This window comes from Aythya marila (genome assembly GCF_965140915.1).
Source record: "Aythya marila genome assembly, chromosome: 4".
In the NCBI taxonomy this organism is placed as follows: domain Eukaryota; kingdom Metazoa; phylum Chordata; class Aves; order Anseriformes; family Anatidae; genus Aythya; species Aythya marila.
Genome location: NC_139045.1, coordinates 63,512,547 through 63,527,698, shown reverse-complemented (window position 1 = coordinate 63,527,698; position 15,152 = coordinate 63,512,547). Strand labels below are relative to the sequence as shown.

General features: G+C 39.0%; 1 protein-coding gene across 1 annotated transcript; it reads left to right on the top strand.

The window, feature by feature from the left end:
* Positions 1 to 955: 955 nt before the first annotated feature.
* On the top strand, positions 956 to 14,778 carry OTOP1 (otopetrin 1; the record flags this gene model as incomplete). Its single annotated transcript, XM_082759589.1, has 7 exons — positions 956 to 963; positions 1,397 to 1,866; positions 5,483 to 5,619; positions 8,992 to 9,050; positions 10,901 to 11,031; positions 13,297 to 14,243; positions 14,608 to 14,778. The coding sequence occupies 7 exons, from the start codon at positions 956 to 958 to the stop codon at positions 14,776 to 14,778; spliced, it is 1,923 nt and encodes a 640-aa protein (XP_082615715.1).
* Between the last annotated feature and the right edge of the window lie 374 nt (positions 14,779 to 15,152).

Genomic DNA, 15,152 nt, shown 5'->3' with positions numbered 1-15,152 from the left:
TTTATTTCACAAAAGTCCTGCAGAGTCTATTGGTAACAGTTACAGGTATCAAATGCAATCCTCATTCCCTTGTATGCTCAAAAGCAAGTAGGGGTGAGTCTGGTAAGAATGTAAAACAATGTTTGCTGTAATTAACAACCTGACAAAATCTTGCTGCTGCTTCCAGTTGTGTGAACTCCTTGCTTTCATTATTTTCCTTCTACTAATTAAAGTATTTAGGGCAAGAGATTAGAAAGGTATCTTAACAGTTTCCTGAAAATAATTACTAGGTTGTCAAAATCCCTACTTGAGTATGTTGGCTGGCTTCAGACTACCGTAGATATTTTCTGTATCTATTTACATTAATTTCATTTGAGGATGAGAATCTGTGCCAACACCAAAGAGCTTTTCTTCATGGTGACAAAAGGTATTCTAGAATAACCTTAAAATAAAAATAAAAAAGCCTAGACGGTGGAGGTTATTTATCAGTTATGCACAGGAGCTCTGTTAAATGAGAACATCTTCCTGTTCTTTAAGGCTAACAATTCTATAAGATTAAAGTAGGTCTTTGCATTTCCATAAGCTTTACAAGCGATGGGTTTAGTTCTGAGCTAGAGGTGACTGAAGACTTAACTGTTCGTCTGTTACCAGACATGTCTTTTGTTACTTTTGTATTTCAGCTTCAGAAGAGAAAAATCGTAAATCCTCAGTAAGTTCTGCCTGTGGAAGTCGTGTAAAATCAATACCATCCTTCATTTCTTCCCCCCATTTTTTTTTTCAAGTAGCTGAATTAGTGGCTTAATTTCATGTGAGGCATAGGTCATGCAGTTAAACAAAACAAAACAAAAAACAAAACAAAGTAAAAAAACCACAATGTTTTGGATATTTGATATGCTACCAGCAGATTAAGGGTGAAACTGTAAGACCTGCCTGGTCAGAAGAAGGACCAGTCTATCTTCGTATTTGGCCTCCAACCATGGCCAGGTACATGAATACCTGGAACTAAGCAAATTCATGCTGTACGCAACCAAAATGCCATTTAAAATATTTTCTGGTTTACACTGGGATGAATTCCTGTCAACCCCCGTAGGCAACCAACTGGGGCTCCAGACCTTGAGGTTGGAATATATTCATGTCTTCTGGCTATAGGGCATAGTTAGAAATAAGTATTTGACACATATATAGTAAAAATTTTGTATATATAGGTCACAGAATTAAGTATTTGACATATATATATAGTAAAAAATGTGTATAGAAATAGGGAAGATGGATAAATAAGAAATGAACTAAATCCTGCGAAAGCTTCGTTGAGCTCAGTTGCTGCTACTCCTGGTTGCAAGAGTTCCTAGCAATCTACCTGCTACCGGTTCCTAGCAATCACTGCAATGCTCTGTACTCAGAACGGGACTTACTAAAGGTCAGGGGAAAAAGAAAAAAGGGTCGTTCCTCGGCTTTCCCCTGCACGGAGCTCACCTCGGCGCCCCCCCGGCCCCGCAGCGGAGGGAGGCACGGGGAGAGCCGGCGGCCCCGCTCCGCCCCCGGTCTCCGCTGGGGGCCGGGCCTGCGGCGGCCCCGGGGCTCCAGCAGCGCCCGTCCGGGAGATGGAGAAGGGCAGCGGTTCCCCCGCCGCCGGCGGGAGCTGCCCGCAGAAAAACGCCGAGATCCTCAGCAGCCAGTACGGCATCAACCTCTTCTTGGCCGGGCTGCTGCTCACCTTCGCCTGGGCGGTGCACGCCGTGGGCATCAGCAAGAGCCACCTGCTCTCCTACCTCATCACGCTGATGTTCATCCAGCTGCTGTGGATGCTGTGGTACCTGTGCAGGAGCTGCACGCAGAGGAGGCTGATCCGCGACAAGGACACGCATGCCGGAGCCCGCTGGCTCAAGTGTAAGTACTGGCTGCGGTACCCACTGTGGCACCGGGCATGGGATGTCTATGCCGTCACCCGCCTCTGCTACTACCTCGTTACCTCTCCATCCCTACCAGGAGGCATCCTCACATTCATGATGCTGTGCACATGCAGTGCACTCTAAATATGAGCAGAAGCTGAGCACATTTAGAGTCTATATGGGAAAGCTGTCTGCTACAGGTACTCACTTCCCAACTACCCGTTTGGCCTGTTTGCAATGCTGAAAGCCACAGGGCCTTTTTTCCCTTTCACCCCTGGCACCAGACAGGTGTGGCAGCACTTGAAAAGACAGATTTTGGAAAAGGCAATTATTAAGGTGTTGTGCAGCTCTCTTGGAGGAATTATCACCTTTTCCAGGCAATGCAATGCAACTTTCTTATACTAGCACCAGTCCAAAAGGTCCTTGAGGTTTCTCTAAAGCAAAGTATTTCAGAGATTCCCATTTGTACCTGTACAGTGATGCCTTACAACTACTGAATCATGTAGGTTGGAAAAAAACCCTTCAAGATCACCAAATTCAACCATTAAAACATTGGAAGCATCTAGAGTTAGAAGACGACAATGTGCTCAGCCAGAGCACCTTATAGTGTAGCATGTAAAATATAAAAGCAAGAAAGCTAGAAGTAGCATTAGCTTGTAGGAAATTTGCAAGGCTGGTGGCAAGGTGTGATGGCCCTTATTTGCAGGGTTGGGTACTTACTGGAGTAAGGATGCAAAGGTGTATCGAGAGCAGGTGGTTGGGGATCGCGACACAGTCATGTCGCGTGTGTCTGGGTCCCAGGGAAAGGAAACAACTCAGCTCAGCACTACGTACAGGAGGAGGCAAGCCCACTTTTATCGACCGCTTTTCCGGTCTCGGTACTATAAATAGTAGGTTGGAAAGTAAGTACGTTGAGTGCTATAAGGCAGCTTTTCCATAAAATATTTCTTTCCCAATAGCGAAGATGCAGCAGTCACTGCAGCAGCAGCTAATGAAAAAGTAATCTAAATCCAAAATCTGGTTAGTTTGAGAAGTAAGGTTGTGTTGTGGAAGTTTGGTTTGTTCTCAGTGCCTGCGTATCTTTGCGTCTTTTATTTTTCTTTGCACAGTTAACAATTATGCTATAAAATAGCTCAGTGGCATTTTAAAATTTATTTATTTATTTATTTTTATGTCTAACATAATACAACCATGTATTGTAGACTCTCTCCTGAAATGTATGATGTTATGTACCAACTGTTTTCTCCTCGATTATGCACTGTTTTCCAAAATAATCCTCATCTCTCAGGCATTTTTCATTTATTACCTTACTGTGGCTTACATTTTCGTGTTCTTTTCCTGTGAGATTTCCTGAAATTCATTATTGCAAGGTTTAATTTGACCCTATTTTGGACCAGGCTATGTTTCTCTTACAGAGAGTAGCTTTCTCCTCTCAAGTGTGGAATAAGTACTGCTTAACATGGTTAAGAACAGCAGAACCCCCTGCCCTTTCCTCTTTTGGCACAGCAATCACAGCATTTCATTTGTCCTACAGAATATAAGGAGTCACAGACATTTAGAAATAAGATACTGGAATGCACTACTAGGTTACCTTATCCATTTCTTTTACCAGCACAGGATTGCTCTTTGTAATATGTTCTCAGCTGTGGCGGCTTCCACAGCTTCTCTTGGATGTCTATGCTGCAATTCAACAAATTCTCCCTTAGGGAAAGTCCTACACTTTCCCATTCTGAAGAGTTTCTTGTAGTTACAACAGTTCTGTAAAACTCCTTTATCCTGTATTGTTAAGAGAAAACTTATTTGAACTATGGAAAAACTCATGTGGCAACTCCTCTGCCAAGAACCCTCTTGCCCTCCTCTGTCTCAGTGGTTTTGTCACAGAAATCTTGTGTCTGGAAGACAAGCCCAAAAAAAGGGGGAAAGGACAAATTTTCATCACGTTGTTCCACAGAAAGCTCTTGGCAATTCTTGAGTAACTTGAGCAGCTGTTTTTGAAGAATGTCTCCTTGCTCTCATCGTTGAAGAAAATAGCCATGAATTAACTGGTATGAAATGTTAAGAGTATACAGGCTCAGAGTATTTTCATGATGCCTTTCAAATTGTGAATATAATTTTAGTAAAAGTTGTGGCAGCTGGCTACTTACAGCTCCTTGCTATTGGAAATGTTGGAAAAGAATAGCTTAACAAAGACCTCTTAAGGCAGAGTCATTGCACACAGCTAATAAAGCTGGAAGGACTAATGGCCACTTTACAAAAACTGCTCACAGAAAGCTTTCCTGGATCCTTTTAGTACCAAGATGTGAACTACGTGAATCATAAAGCATGGTTCTCTTCTAGCTTGTGTGGCAGACCAAGAACCACTCCTACAGTCTGAATGTGGGAAAAGAGCTTTTTAGTAAGGTGAGGTTATCGCAACCCAAATAATCACAGGGAAGCTTAGGAAGGCTGCATATAGGGTAGACTCTTTTCCTTGACTTACCCCAGATATTATCCCCAGAGTACACTCTCCTGCAGTGGAAAGCTCTATGGCCATCATTTAGAAGTTCAGCCAGCTGGGACAGAGAGCTCAAAGGGAAAATCAATTAGCTTCACAAATGGCTTTATTTTATTATGTTCTCCAGAAGCATGGCTCTGTTTAAAGCATAGGCAGCTAGTCACCTTACACAGCCCTTGGCAGACTTCAACATATATCTTTTTCCTGCTTGTATTAAATTGTCTATTATCAAAACCCAAACAATATTTTAAGTTTAGAGTGGCATTTTGACAGCTGTATCATTATAGCTTTCTGCTTCTTGATGGTTAATAGGAAGAATTATGCCAGCACTTTGCAATACTGAAAATCCTATTCTGGATCTCCTAAAACACAGAGATTTCAATGAATATTTGGAAAAACAAAATCCACATTTTTAAAAGATAGTATAATGCTCAGTAAAAACATTTCTCCTTATTCTTTAACTTTAGAAATAACAAAATGATGGAATCATCTTCATCGTTTTTAATTACTGGTATATATCGAGTATTTAGGATTAGTATATCGTACTAAGGTAAGTTTTCATCATTTGGTTGTTTTCTAGGAAACCAAACCAGACAGCTCACTGCAGTTCTGTTCTCTGACTTGACGTGTAACCTCCCCAACAATGGCGCTGGCATACCAAGTGATTGTGTTACTGCCCACTGTAGAGCTCTTGGGCCCAGAGACTGTAACATTATTGTTCAGCTCCCTTGAGTTTGCTGTGTGACCGTATGGAGCATTAATTCACGTGCTGTATGGCTGCTTTGGTGCTACAGTTACCTGGGAGGATGATCTTGCAAGGAGCTGGGAGCCATATGCAAGGGGCTGCGTGTCTTCAGGTCTGGGCTCCTCTGTACTGCCTATGCTGGGATTGTGTCCTAATGTGCTTTAGTACGTTGGGCAGAGGCTTTCACAAATTAGAGAGTCTTATTTCATCAAGTCAGTTATCTTCATGAACTCGATCCACTTTTATTTCCCTAAGCAAGAATATGACTATTGATCTATCATTATTTCTCTAAACAAGATTTTGGCATAGTGCTACGGATTGTCTCTAGGCAATGCAACTGTACATTGATGTTTTCTAATATCTTTTCATTTGTAGGTGGGATTACTTTATTTGCAGTGATTACTTTAATTCTGGATTCTTTTAAAGTTGGATACTATATTGATTTTTCAAACTGTTTGTCACCAACTGAAGGCATTTTTCCTGTTACACATGCAGCGCACACCATCTTACAGGTAAAAGACACTGGTTGCAGTTTTAAATTATATCTATACTTCTGATAAAAAATATCTTTTTTTTTCTTCTCATCATCATGGATTTAATACTAACCTAATTTCTAAACATATCACAGGATGATTTTGAGGGCTAAGTTCTTGTGCATGTATACCCTTTTTGCTGAATTGTGCAAATTCAGCCTTGGCAACCTGAAATTTCAGTAATTGCTTGCCATAATACCCCTTCCTCCCCCCCCCCCCCCCAAAAAAAAAAAAAAAGTTCTAAAAAGAACTAATCACAAATGCTGTCAATAGTTGAAATTGCATGCTCTTTAGTTTAAGTTACGTATAAAACTTTATTCTTTTTTATTCTATTTCACTTATTTTTGTATGTACAACTTGCCACCCAAGTTCAGTTCAACCTGTCTGTCTTGATATCTCAGAATAGTTAGTGGTGGATGCCTGATACTTCAAATGGGCAACCCCCCTTTCTTTGTAGGTTATAAGATGCTTGCACATCTTTCCTGTAAAAAATGAGCACAGATTTTCCTTCCAGAAGCATTTGATTACACTTACCAGTGGCTGCACACTAGCAAGCATAGTCACTGACTCCTGTAAAATATTTCAGCTGTTTGTTTATTTTCAGGCTTTGCCTCTGTATTATATGGTGATATTCCATAGCTGATTGTTTACTGCATGAATAAATGTTGCCCTTTCTTTTATTACATGATGGAGCAAAAGGATACTGGCCAGTTTTCCTAATAGTTTTCCTTATTTTGAATACCTGAATCATGCTTCCAGTTCTTCTGTCGCAGGTTTTTAGCCAGTCTGTGAAGACAGAGATAGTGAGAATTGTTGGTAGCTGCAAGAGCCAGATACATCTTATGGTAAAGTGGAGGTTCAGATTATTGTCCTCCTTCTTGTCAGGATAATCTAAAACTGTAATTCCTGTGGGCCCCTATGAGGAGACTTGTGGTAAAGAGGGAGAGGAAAAGCCACTAAAATAAAATATTCCATTAGAGGCAGGTCATCTCATGCACTTTCCAAGATGATTAAGTAACATAATGATAAGAGCAAGAACAGAAGAGAAAAGAATGATTTTCCTAGCAGTGGTTGCAAGTAAATGAGCAGTTGAACCACCTACATTTTTCTGTCTTCTTTAACAGTAAAAACATTGAAATTTGAGCAGTAACTCTGACTTCCATCTTCTTATCTGAGGATGAAATTCTGACTTGATGGAAGTAGTCATAATTTTACATTCTTTTAAAATCCACTCTCCATGTGGAAAAACTTAATTGCTTTACCTCTGACAAACAAACCTAAGAAATCCCTTTCCTGCAGATCTGCTTGCAGCATTCCTCATTGCATCCAGTAACCTCGAGTTGGTGAGATTTCTAGCTACTGTGAACTAGAATGTGGAAGAGACTTTGAGCTGAACAAAAGGAAATACCGATTTCCTGAGAAGAGACGTTCTCATTTAATATCACATCATTCTTTAATGTTTAATACTTAATTTAATATTGATTTAATATTGCATCATTCTGATTTGATATTACACCACATCATATTGCATCACTAATATAGCTGATTTTATCATTTACTTAGCTTAAAATGAAATCTTGAGTGTTAGTGTGAACACTCAAAGGAAAGGTAGAGGATGTAATTTATCAAATACATTTTGCCTAAGACAAATATAATGTCCTTGAAACACGGGATAAAATTACAGTGGAGGGGATTCCTAATGATGTGTCATCTAAAAACCTGAGGACTTTTTTTTTTCTACAGAACATGTGTTGGATGCTGTTGTATTTCACTCTAACGAGGCATCCTGGTACTTGCCAATAAATGAGCAAATATACACTGTAACTGTGCAAACAATGAACTAGTACCGACCTTCTGATTTCCACTGCCTCTGTGTTAAGCTCTTTTGCAGACAGAAGTCCCTTTGAGACAATGCGTGCTCTGGGAGCAAAAACTATTTTCTGTCATTTCTCTACCTTACTGATTTTTCTATTCCTATTTTCCCTTGACTTTTTTGACTTTAGTATTTGAACAGAACTTCTAAACTTCCTTTTCTTAAGTTTTGAAGAATGCTTTCACATATGCTGTCAGATTTTACTGCATCTCTCTCAGAACTGCCATCTGAACATAGCATAGATGAGGCTATGGTGCTAATTAGTGACTTCAATTTAAACTTCCATGATATCTTGTATTTTTGTATTTATCACAATTTGTTGTGATAAATGCTTCACTGGGTGATTGAATTAACGTGTTATTAGTAGGGAGAGCAGGGGGATGGATTCCTTGTTTTGCACTAGCTGAATGAGCTCAAGTCCAGAAGTGTGTTCTGAACTTCTAGTAGGTGCCACAGAGAAGTGCACGTTCCTAGCTTTTTCAAAGACCAGGTACTGAATGTCTCAGACAACACCAGCTGTGGAGGCACCCTGTTAATGGGCACAGTGAGAAAATGGACTTCCAGTCACTGCAATTGCTGCAGAAGAACACAAAGTTCTTTGCAATTTTCAGACCACTTCAGAAATACCACACCCGGCAGGTTTCTAAGACAAACCCTTTGGACCATTTCTATCCCGATGTTTACATACTATTCAGTTCAGTAAGGTAGGAACTTTTCTGAATAAATAGAAGTTCCAGTTTGACCCTAACATCCCCGAGGAATATGGCTCACACCTACCAGGATTTGGAACATGTTTTATATTAGCAACAATCTATACCCTGAAGTTTCCATTATCCTCCCACAAAGAGACTCCTACTTTTAATACTTCTTTCCCCTTTACTTGCTATGTCAGTACCGTTCTGTCTCTTCTGTTTTCCAGCTTGAGCTTTCTGCACTACATTTGAGTGCAACTGCATTTGTTCCTCCTAATGCGGTTACCCCTCAAACTGATAGAATGACCTTTTCTCTTGTTTCCTGGTCATCCATTGTTTGTTTTACTAATCAAATCTGGAATCCTTTCACGTGTCTCTCTCCCTCCATAGAATTTCATATTTTTAGTAAATTGTTCAAACTTAGCATCACCACGCCCTGCAGTAGTTATAGTGCTGTCTACAGCTGGCAGTTTTATTTCCTTTGCCATTGAAATAAAAGCCTCTGCAGCTACAGAAGCATGATATGTTTTGGTGAGTCATATTGAAACTTTCTACTATTGAGCCACTGGCTTTGCATATAAGAAATCCTAGGTTCCTCCTGCCAGCCAGGTTCTGGCTGAATGTTGGAAGAGATAAGAATAATTTCACATGCGTGGAGATGGAGCTACCTCAGTTTAAATCATCAGAGGATCTAATCAATGTTTCTGCCTACAGATATGCTTTCCTTTTTGTGTTTCATACATATTCATTAGTGTAATGACATTTCTCTGTATTCCTTTAACTTAGGTGTACTTTCTTTGGTGTCATGCAAAGGATATTATCCAGTCTTTCAAAACACTTGAAAGGTAAAGTATCTGATCCTCATCTGGAATGCAAATAGGTGCATGTCTGCACTGTGTTTGAACACCTACAGTTGTACTGTATGATGGACATTGAGAAAGTGCAGAGTTTGATTCTCAGTTGTGTTAATATAAATAGACAGTAACTCCATTCACCCAGCTGAGAGGATAATCATTAGTTTGAATTATTCTTTTTTTATTTAAACTGTGCTCGTATTTCATAAAATACAATAGTCACAGAATAAGTATGCATTTATCATGAGAGAGGGAAAGGGCAATGTATGACACTACAGTGTCACATGCATTTTTCATTGGAAGGAAGCGCCAGATTTTTGTCTGAGAACTATGTACTACATGAAGTTTTCTTTGTACTGAAGAAATTGAAAGGTTTCAGTATCTTCGTACTGAAGATACTGGAAGGGAACTTGCATCAGCAACCTGCAGCCAGTCCAGTATATCTGGGGTTTTTGTATTGAGCCTTATGGAAATTACCTTTCAGAACTAGATGCAAACATTCAAATACACAGAGAAACACAGCCTTTCCAGCAATATGAACAACCCAAATCAGTCAGGGTTGTTCTTATTTCTGACACCAGAACTTGGTTCTCATGGTGTAACTGATGTCTCTTCTGAAACAGATGAATACATTTATTTGTTATGGAGCTAAGGACTGGTCTTTGAGGCAGCAAAGCCAGCTCTGATGTATTTTCGTTTCTGTAAGAATGTGGATTAGTATATATTAATGCCTTTACATAGAATGCAAATAAACAAGGATATTAACTTTTAAAACATTAATCTCAAATTATCAAGAAGCTGGCCAGTTTCTATAGGAAGTAACAGAAACTGACTCGTAAACTTCAGCCGCAGTGGTGGCTCTACTTTTGTTCTACTCCCTTGGGTAAGTGTTTCAGCCTCATGCCAACAAGTGGAATGATCATGGAAGGCTTGCAATGTCAGCTGGTGAAACGAGCTCTGTTGATAAGTACCATTTTTAAAGTACCTAATTGCAAGTCATTCAAGTCATCCACTGCAAACAGTGCAGTAATAAAGAACTGTTTCTTGGTGAAGGAACATTTTCAGCCTTGGGTGCAAGAGAATAATGCCTGGCAGAATGTCAGATGGAAGGATTGTGCCCAAGAAATAGATACCATGGCCATCTATTTAAAAAAAAAAGGAGGGGGGGGGGGAGAGGGGAAGATATGGAGGGAAGTGCTAGTCAATTGAGAACAATTATTGTCTGAGTTTTACTAGAAAGTTCAGAATCATTAACCCACCTCTTTCTCTGATGCCGTTTTGTTTCACCAAGCCATGAAAGGGCTTGTCCAATACAAAGACTCCTAAAGCCACTTGGAGACTTAGCCTCACTGTACCAATAGTCTGAATGGGATAAAGGCCTCTGTTGTCTTCATCTCTCTCCAGAAGACAAAAATGCATGGACTAGAAGTTAGACAAGTGCTATTTCTTTGAAGAAAGACCATCCACAGTGAGTATGAAGAAGCACTGCAGAAGGCTGAGAAATGAAACTTGCAAAACAACCCTGATAAGGCCATTCAGTCACTGTCATTAACATCTGCAGACCAAGGAATAATAAACATCACATAGAAGAGCATAAAAGCATCCTATCTATGATTTAATACATTAATCCATTGTGTTTCTGTGATAGTTTGGAAGTCTAACATTCACTGTGCTCCACTGTGGAACATCTTTAGAGAGATCGGTTATTATTTTTTTTTTTCTTGTACTGACAACTAAATAGTGTTACATGTGATGTCTACAGAAAATTAATCCACTGTATTTAACGTGTGTGTAGAGAAATACTATGTGCATACTCCTTCAATAATTACCTTATTTTGTAGGTTTGGGGTTATCCATTCTGTGTTCACAAATTTACTCCTGTGGACAAATGGAGTGTTAACAGAGTCAAAACATCAACTGAATGAACATAAAGAAAGACTAATCACACTTGGTTTTGGGAACATAACAATAGGTAAGCTAAAGCATTGGTACATTTTGGAATTACTGCTCCCATGCAAAATACTATGTCTCTGTAGGACAAATCTGGGTATTTGCTGTATAGTTGTTGCTAGGGAAATGGTAGTCAACTGATATATGGTCAGTTCATACAGTAACTAAAATGATGTATAATCATTATCATATACATGACTCAGGCTGTGATTTTCTGTTTATTTATCTCCCCTTTGGATGAGGTCCAGAATAAAAATAAATGCCAGAAGTTCCAAACAAAGATAATTCTTTTGAGGAATAACATCACTAAAGAATCATTTTATTAGTAAATCAGAGAAGTAAAGTATATACAGTATTTTTTAAAACACAATTTACTAGTTTTATAAGCTACTGGTAGAAAAACAAGAATGGATAATCTTGCAAATCATTCCCCATATAGTGGTTTCCCAGGGTGTGTGGTCCTATGGAATTTTGTGTGGTGCTATGGAATTTGGTGGAATGTCTCAGAGAGATGAAGGTTATCCATTAATGCTGCTTTACAGGACACAGATTTTTAACTGGGTGATTCTTATTTATTTATTTATTTATTTTATATATAACAAATGCTCTTCTTCACTGGTAAGTTAATGCAAGTTTCAAAACACATTGACTAAAACTGTTGGGGATGTCTTTTGCTTTCAAATGCCACTGAAGCCTAGGGAAATTTGGAGTTCTTGGCTTTCAATGGGCAATATAAGTTCTCAGCAGCTACAGGTAATTTTCTCCCACCTGATAGGATTTTGGTTGTGTTCACAAGGATAAAGACAAAGATGACCCCAGTTTTACATCCACTTGCAAGGGGATGGAGCCAGGCTCTTTTCAGCATTGCCCAGTGCCAGGACAAGAAGCAATGGGCACAAACTGGAACATGGGAGGTTCCCTCTCAACATCAGGAAGTGCTTCTGTGCTGTGCAAGTGACAGAGCTCTGGCACAGGTTGCTCAGAGAGGTTATGGAGTCTCCTTGGAGATCTTCAAAAGGCACCTGGACGTGGTCCTGGGCAGCCTGCTGGGGCAGGGGTTGGAGCAGTGGGCCTCCAGAGGTCCCTGCCAGCCTCAGTCACTCTGCAATTCTCTGATTTAGCTGTACAGTAAAAGCATCAATATTAATCACAAGTTAGTGTCTCTTCCTGATATTTCCACTGTTAAATGGAAACAGTTTCCTTATATTATTTCCTATTAATCTGCTGCCAGAATTGTTGCACAAATGTGAATAATCAGAAATAGTTTCTATAACAAGGAGCAAAGTAGTGATTCACAAGACAAATTTGCTATTAACATATAATCCACTGCAAAAGTGTTTTTTCACTTCTTATGAGTATATGCTTAAGATAAAAGAATACCAGCTTTCTCCCATCTTTTTCTTATAATATTTTTTTTAAAAAATAACAAAATTAAAAAAAAAAGAAACAGGCACAAATCTAAGATTGGCCTCTGGAATGCCTAAAATATATTTTAAAGCATTTCTGTTTATATAAGAGTTATTAATTATCTTCTGACACCATGGAATTTTCTGGTTTCTTAAATTATTTGTTTGTGATTACACACTAAATACTTTTATTTTACAAAGATGTGCAATTTGTTCTCTGAGATGTTTTAGGGGTTTACAATGCAGGTTATTGCATAAAGGGATAATGATTTAATAGGTTCTTCTCAAAAGGACAAGATAGATTTTTAATTATTTTACTTTCAACCTATACTGGGACACTGAGTGAAAGTATCTGTGGCTTACTTCACCTCTTTTGTATACATAAACACATTTTTAATAAAGTGCTGATTATTAGAAACCACTCTAGTGTAAATTACTATAAAAAATGAGAGGAATCATTTTCTCATTAAGTTTGTATTTTTCATCTGACTCACAGATGGAATTCCTCAATATTCTATAAAATCTACCTAAGCCAAATGGCTAAGGACTGAAGTCCTTGAGATTTTGGACATTTGTATAATAAAAAAGTAGTATTTGAAAGGCTCTGTTGCACTTTGGTGCAGCATTCACTTACAATGTGACAATTGCTATGCAGCTGAGCAGTGGAGTTAGAGATTATACTTTGGAGACCAGGCAAAATCTATGTTAGGTTAATGATTTAAATGACACAGGTCCTTTTTAGGTGGCTAACTGGAGAGTATGATATGTTGTTTGGCTGAAATCTTACCTTTTATGTTTTATTGTTTTATTTATGTTTTATTTATTTGCTTTAAACAAAAAATCCTTATAATGCACATATGTAATCTCTCCCTTTCCTTTAGTTTTAGATGACCATGCACCTCAATGCAATTGTACAACGACAACTCTCTGTTCCATATTTTCTCAAGGAATATATTACCTATATCCCTTCAATATAGAGTACCACATTCTAGCATCCACGATGCTCTATGTCCTGTGGAAAAACATTGGTCGCAAAGTAGAACACCACCAGCAACACAAAACTCCATTCAAATTTCACGGCATAACTGTTGGGATGATTTTTGGACTAATTGTGTTAACTAGCACAATAGCAGTAGTCGTGGTGTATTTAATTCAGATCGGACGTTCAAAAGTCAAAAGTGAGTTAGCACTTACTATGTTTTACCTCCATGCTATCTTTGTATTGGCTCTCATGTGTACAGCTGGAGTTGTTGCCCTTCTAATCTACAGACTGGAGGATAGATCACTGGATAACTCAAAAAATCCTGCTCGAAAACTGGATGCAGAACTGCTGGTTGGCACAGCTGCAGGATCCTGGCTCCTCTCCTGGGGGTCAATCCTAGCAATTATCTGTGCCCAAGCTCACCCCAAATACACGTGGTATAACCTCCCCTATTCTGTCCTTGTAATTATTGAGAAATACATTCAGAACCTCTTTATCATTGAATCCATACACCGTGAGCAGGAAAAGGCCAATGATGATATTAAAACACTTCGAATAGTGACTATATCTCGGGGGAGCACTTTATCACTTACCCCCTCATACAAGGAGATTTATAACGGCCGAGCCACCTGTGACATCGGGGAGTTACCGTGCCTGGTTAGCAGCAGCATCTGCGCCAGAGAAAGTGACGGCGGTGGCAGTGCCAACAAAGAGACAAATCAGGGTTACAGTCCAGTCATGCATTCAGCCTCAGAGTTCTCCTTCTACAGCAGAAGCTCAGTGGCTGACAACAAGAGGAGAATTCTCAAGAACATTGCTGCTTTTTTATTCCTATGCAATCTTTCGGTAAGACATTTTGAACATAATTTGCAAGTTAATACACAAATGCTTCCCAACCCTTCAAGCCTCATATTAAAATTACATGGTTCCATAGTTTGTAGCAAGTAATTTTTACTTCGTCTGGAAGAATAAGTGAATATGCCTTTGGGGAACAAAATTTATCTAAACATGGAATCCAAGAGTCTAAACTCTTTTTAATCACCATGAAAAACTGTATCAGCAGCAGAAGCTGAAATCTTCTGCCATTGGTGTACCCGGGTAACAACAGGGAGGGCTTACTTAGAGATTGCCAAAACTAAATTGCAGGTCACTGGGGTCACAGTCACTTGTAATTTATGATTAATACTGGCATTGCCTTCTTTCCTTGCAGCTTTGGATACCACCGGCATTTGGGTGCCGCCCAGAGTATGACAATGGACTGGAAGAAATAGTCTTTGGCTTTGAACCTTGGATAATTGTTGTGAACCTTGCAATGCCTTTTTCTATTTTCTATCGGATGCATTCAGCTGCCTCACTCTTTGAAGTCAATTGCAAAACATAGGTCGTATACAGTCCCTCAGTGAACAATTGATTGAATAATTAATTAAACAAATAAGAGATGAATGACTGGATGAGTGACTGAACATAGCCACAGCTGCTCAATTAATAGAAGATTCAATACATATTTCTAAAAGAAGGGACCATAGCTAAGAGCAAGTAATATTTTTTTATTTTCCCTCCATGCATTTCGTTATATATGTATTATTACTGCCAAGGTAGACTTTTCAAATTCATATTAGTGTCAACTCTACATAGTAAAGTTAATTAAATCTCATTAACATTTGTTTAGGTCATCTGAGATTTGTCCTCTAAATAATTGGTATTGCTTTATTTTCATTCATTATGGCCTGTGAAGGTGGTTAAAAAAATTCTGTA